At 45.1% G+C, this 6,127-nt stretch overlaps 1 protein-coding gene across 1 annotated transcript in view; it reads left to right on the top strand.

Moving 5' to 3' along the window:
- Positions 1-2,595: 2,595 nt before the first annotated feature.
- Positions 2,596-6,127, top strand: part of Tcea1 (transcription elongation factor A1) — a gene marked incomplete in the record, with an annotated part of 42,720 nt that continues 39,188 nt past the window's right edge. Inside the window, 1 exon segment of the mRNA XM_008844411.3 lies at positions 2,596-4,289. Coding sequence (XP_008842633.1) covers positions 4,227-4,289 — 63 coding nt within the window.

The following is a 6,127-nucleotide window of genomic DNA, read 5'->3' on the forward strand; positions in this document are numbered from 1 at the left end:
GTTATTTCAGCATTCAGGAAGCTGAGGTAGGATGACTGTATGTTGGAGGCCAACATGGGTTACATAGTGAGAACCTATCTCAAAAAAAAAAAGATGTGTCTCAGTGATAGGGCACTTGCATAGCATCCACTAGGCACTACATTTTATTCCTAGCAATACGTGCAGACAGACAGACAGACAGACACACACACACACACACTCTATCCTTTTGAAAAATCCAGTAATGAGGCTAGAGAGATGGTTCAATGGTTAAGAGCACTGAGTGCTCTTGCAGAGGACCTGAGTTTGATTCCCACCATCCACATGGTGGCTAACAACTGTCCATAACTCCAGTCAAGGGGAATCCTGTGCCCTCTTCTGACCTCCACAGGTACTGCATGACACATACACACTGGTGAACTTTACATACATGCAGGAAATTCATACACATAAAAATAATTTTAATATTTTTTTCAGATCTTGACTAAACATTTAATATTGTAGGATGTAGAACATTATCAATGTCTTTTTCAAGAGCCGATATTTTGATTTTAATCATCCATGCTGAGAACACTGCTTAACATAAATACATTGTACAAAGCGGCAGAGATGGGGTTGGGGATTTAGCTCAGTGGTAGAGCGCTTGCCTAGCAGGCACAAGGCCCTGGGTTTGGTCCTCAGCTCCGAAAAAACAAACAAAAACCAAAAGTGGCAGAGATATGTTTGGGACAGTTTTAGAAATTGTTGAAAATTGTGTCCTAATCCCAAGTCAAAATTCACTTAACATTTTAAAAAATGAAAGTCAGTTCAGCAACAGCAGTTTTAAAAATCAAATACTCTAGGGGCTGGAGAGCTAGCACAGCAGTTAAGAACACTGTTCTTGCAGAAAACCCGGGTTCGAATTGCACAACACGGGTGCACTTACCTATATGCAGGCATAACACTCATACACATAAAAATAATAAAGATATTTAAAAATTTTTTTTTAAATGTTAAGCTTTTAAAAAAAATCAAATTAATAGAATCTAATCTAAAGTTGGAATTTTAATATGTTTTAAAAATGCATTGGTAGCATGTGTGATAACACATCTGTAATCCCAACATTTTGAGAGGTAGAGGCAGGAAAATAATCTCAAGGTCATCCTCAGCTACAAAGCAAGTTACAGACTGTCTCAAGAATTTTCACCCTTGTGCATGGGACTAAACAATTTATATCCTCTCTCCTAAATTCCCAATGACAAACTAAAGTGACTCCACCAAAGTTTACCCTGGGAAACTTAGTTATAGTTATAGAGTATGGGTGAGGGCTTAGTTATAGAGTATGGGTGAGGGCTTATTGGTGACCGTAGGTGACCCTAAAGCACCAACAAAGGGAGGTAGTACCCTGCTCAGATGACTCCCTTATGGCGGTTCAGATGGAGCCCCTCCCCTGGTCCTTCCCAGAGTAGACACTAGCCCCTCTCTAAGACCCCAAGGCCACATGCAGTTGCGTACAACTGGTTGGGAAGAGTGGCTGTATACTCAGGTGAGGGTCTAAAGACACTCCTTGCCCCCTCCTTCTAGGAGGGAACATCAACAGTCAACTAACCCAGCAGTGATGAGCTTTAAGCATAGCTGAATTCACTCATGAAGATGATGACTGTCTGGCTCAGAAGACAGTACTATACAGCAGAGGCCATTCTGGGTTACCCAAGATCCTGTCTCAGAAACCAACCAAACAAGCAAAAAACTATGAGCTAATAAAAATATTAGTTGTATTTGTACATGGTAGCAATGAACAAATTAAAAGGGCAACTAGGAAAATAATTCCATTTATAACAGCATTCCAAAGAATAAAATACCTAGGAATAAATTTAGCCAATAACGGGAAGTCACACACTGAAAATTATATTGCCAAAGGAAATTAAAGAGGCTCTAGATTAATGGGAAAACATTCCATTTTTTAATGGTTTGGGAGACAACACTATTAAAATGGCAATGATCAATTTTCATGACCTTGAGTCAGGTCATGTTTCTGATATTTGGCACCAAAAGGACAAGCATCCAAAGAAAATAGATGAATGGGACTTTGGTAAAAGTTTGTACATTAAAGAGTGAAAAAGACAACCTAAAAATAGGAAACAATATTTGCAGATAACATATCTAAGAGCCTAGATTCCAAAATATAAAAAAGAACTTGTAAGACAAGAAGATCCAGATAAAAATCAGGCAAAATGCTTTATTGGTATAGTTTCTTTTTGAGATGATAAAATTTTGGAAAACTTTTGCAAACTGTCTAGAGGTCATAGTTGTAACAACATATATTGTTCTAATGCCACAGAATTGTACCCCTGAAAATGGGTAAGCTGGGCATGGTTGTGCCTGCTTGTAATTGTAGCAGGATCATAGTGAGTTCAAGGCCAGCCCTGGGCTACAAAAGACACTGTCTCAAAAAACAGGCAAATAAAACAGTTAAAATGATAATTTTTATGCTGTGTATCTTACCACAGTTAAAAATAACTGCACTTAGGGCTGGGGAGATGGCTTGGTGGGTAAGAATGCTTTTTTTTTTTTGGTCTTTTTGAGACAGGGTCTCCCTGTAGCCTCAACTGACCTGGAACTTGCTATGTAGACCAGGCTGGCCTACCTCTGCCTCCCAAGTGCTGGGATTAAAGGCATCCCAGTACATACATAAAAAATCTGGGCATGGCTGTGTGTGCCTGTAACCACAATGCTGGAGGTCTGAGACAGATCTAGAAAGCTTGGTGGCCAGCTAGCTGGTGGCCTATCTGAAACTGCAAACTTCAGGCTTTCTCAAGGCAGTATGGTGAAGAGAAAGACGCCCTGTATCTTGCTCCAGCCACCTCATGCTGTTGCACCAGAATACTCACATTCATGCATCATAAAAACCTCCCAGTATTGAAAGGGTCTTATTACGAAGTAGATTGGGTTAATAATTAAATTTGGAGCGCAGTTACAGTGGAGAATAGCATGAATTAGCATCAAAGGTTTAACTGGGCACAGACTTGTTGAAGGACCTATATTCTATGCTCCACTATTAACAGTGTCTTTGTAGAGTTTGTAAAACAGAAGTTCCTAGCTGGCAGGACCATTATGGCAATGAAGATGGTTCCTTTTATAATCTCATCAATCATTTCGTTACAACAGAGAACAATAGTGGTCGTCCAGATTATTAAAACAAATTCCTCACGGCTGGAGAGACAGCTCGACAGTTAAGAGCACTGGCTGTTTGTCCAGTTCTATTCCCTTATGGTGGCTGACAACCATCTGTAACTCAGTTCCGGATCTCCGGCCTGCTGGTCTCAGCACATACATGGTGTACTTACACACATGAAGGCAATCAACAGATATAAAATGAGAAAAAAAAAGATCTCTTTCTTTGGTGTGTGTGTGTGGGGTCATTATGGGTACTAAGTATAAATCATCTTAATGTTTCTCAACCTTAGCTATATTTTCATATCATTTTGGAGTGTATTTTTAAAAATTATGGTCTCTGTTCTACTTGAGATAGGCTTATTCTAGTTATCGTTTTGTGCAGGAAGGAATACTGGAGCTTAAATCTGTCATGTTCATTGGCTCCTACTTTTCTAGAAAATTTCACAAAAGGAACAAAGCAAAACCATATGTCAATCTTCTACTTGGCTTTTTGTTGTCTTTTTGAGACAGGGTCTCCCTGTAGCCCCAGGTGGCTGGAACTCGCTATGTAGACCAGGCTGGCCTGGAACTCAGACTTTTGCCTGCCTCTGCCTCCCGAGGGCTGGGATTAAAGGCACGCTCCCTAGGCTCCCACAGCCTTTAAAACCCGTCAAAGTTCCATTCCACGAATTCCGCAGACTGTCTAGACGCACCACGAGCGAAATCACTTCCTGCCAAGGAGCTGACCCGAGGAGAGCGCCACAGACGAGTGGCCCCAGCTGCAGGACCCGCCTCGCAGGGCCCAACTGCAGGTCGCAGCCAGGCAGGGGAACAGGTGGCGAGGGCGGGAATCTCTCCCCGCCACGCCCCCCGCAGCCCTCTGCAATCGATTGGTAGCGCCTTTGCGGTGCGTTCGGAGGTCCGCTAGCGAGGCCTGTGGGGGCGGAGCCTTCGCCGTCACCACCTCCGCAGCGCGCCTGGTTTGTGAGGAAGGGCCTAGGCCCAGGCCTGCAGTCGCTAGGTCGCCGATCGCTTCCCGACGTCCGGTCGGCTCCAGCTTCGCCCACTTCCCGTCCCCAGCGGGCCGGGTGAGGGGAAGGCCTGCCGGAGCCATGGAGGATGAGGTGGTTCGCATTGCCAAGAAGATGGACAAGATGGTGCAGAAAAAGAACGCGGTGAGCGCGAAGGGCGGGCCGGGAGCGACCCCAGCCAGGCCGCGGCCCTGCACATCGGCCCGGAGCCCCGGCTGCACTCCGCGTGCGGCCCCGAGCGTTCTGCGCCAGGCCGCGAGCCCCCTCGGCCCTTGAGGCGTCAGGCGTCGGAAGCCGCGCGCCTTCCCGCGGTTCCGGCTTGTCGTGGCGTCTCTGCGCCGTCAGCCTGCCGGGCGCCGAAAGCCTTGCGCGTCCGCCCAGCACCCGGCCAGCTGCGGACAGCACGCAGAAAGGGGCATTTCGGGTCCACGTTCGGAAGAAGGCTAAGTAGTCGTTGGCTTGTCTCCAGAGCGCTTCAGACTTGATCTTTAAAGAACGTCAGATCTGTCGTCGCCCGGCAGGTCGCTTGGCCGGTCGGCCGGCGCCTCCGAGGCGTGTAGGCGTGGATCCGGTCCGGTGCCGGGCACGCGCGGCCGGGGCTGAACCCACGCTCAGCAGGCGCCGCGCGGAGACGTTTTGCTACGTTGTCAGCCCGGCGCCAGCGCTGTCTGCGCCTCGGCCGGTGTTTCTGTGCACTTCCGTCTGTGCGGGGGGCGGTCTTCCCGACCTCCGCCTCTTTTGTCCACTCGTGTGTGCCGCTTTGAATCCCTTGGCCTCACACGCGTCACCTCTGTGCAGAGGAACGTCCCCTGGATTTGTTCTCCTGTGCTCAGCACGTTGTCACAGTACCTGAAGGAATGTTCCCGTCTAGGAAGGGACTGTGTATTTTGCGTTGAGTTTATTTCCCACATCACTGCCAGGTTGAGAATTAGCGTTAACACCGAGTAACTAAGACTGGGAGACATCCCGCGTTCCTCTTTCTCAGCAGGTGCATTGCCCAGCATTTTAACTCAAGCCTGTATTTGTAATTTTGCCCGTAGTGGTGTTTCCTGTTTTCTGTTACATGTTAGTGCCTTTTATGTTCGCTATTCATTGAGCTGTTTAATTCCCCCGCTGCAAGTGGTTAATCTGCTTACGTGACAGGTTGAACGTTTTTGTTATCCGGATTAAACTGGGAAACTTCTCTCTCTGAATGTGGGGTCCCGCTCATTCCCACAAGAGAAGCTCCCAGGGAAAGAAAACTTGTTAATTGGGTAATTTCTTTTTCTCTAATCTATGTAGATAAACTACAGGGAATTCTCAAATCTGTTTTCTGGGAGTTAACTTTTCCAGTATGAAAATTTGCGTGGAAAAAGAAACTGTTCTTTTACTTGCTTTCTTCTCATTTTCCTGTTCTCCAGAATTCTAACAGGCTGATGAAATGAACAGAAGGTCAGAAGGTCACTGCCCCCGGGTGTGTGTCCGTTCATGATTTCTAAAAATTTCTTTTTAAATTTTACATTTGTTAATTTTGTGTGGGCAAATATGTGTAGGTCAAAGGACAACCTGTGGAAGTCGGAGTCGGCTCTCTCCTCCCTCAGGGCTTGAGCTCTGGCTAGCGAGTGTCTTGATAACTTCCTGAGCCATCTCTGCACCTCCCCTCCATCTTTTTTATTTTTAATTTTTTTTAATTAGAAGAAGCATTTCATTACAACAGCATTAACCTATTCAATAACATTTTTCTGAGCTAGGATACATCTCTTTCAAAATTGTCTGTACATTTTTAGGTTTACAGATGAATTATTACGCTTATACAATTTTTACTCATTATAAACTCTATAAGACATAAAATTAAATGGGGTTTTAACGTTTAAAAAAGATCTCCACTTCGTTGTTAAAATACACAGTTTCATGCAGAAAAATTCATTTTAAGGCAATTGACATTGAGACGTTTTCACATGCATTTCTACTTTCTATATATATGACTACTACTGGTCACACTT

Source organism: Nannospalax galili, unplaced genomic scaffold (genome assembly GCF_000622305.1).
Source record: "Nannospalax galili isolate Female #2095 unplaced genomic scaffold, S.galili_v1.0 scaffold40, whole genome shotgun sequence".
NCBI classification, from domain to species: Eukaryota; Metazoa; Chordata; class Mammalia; order Rodentia; family Spalacidae; genus Nannospalax; species Nannospalax galili.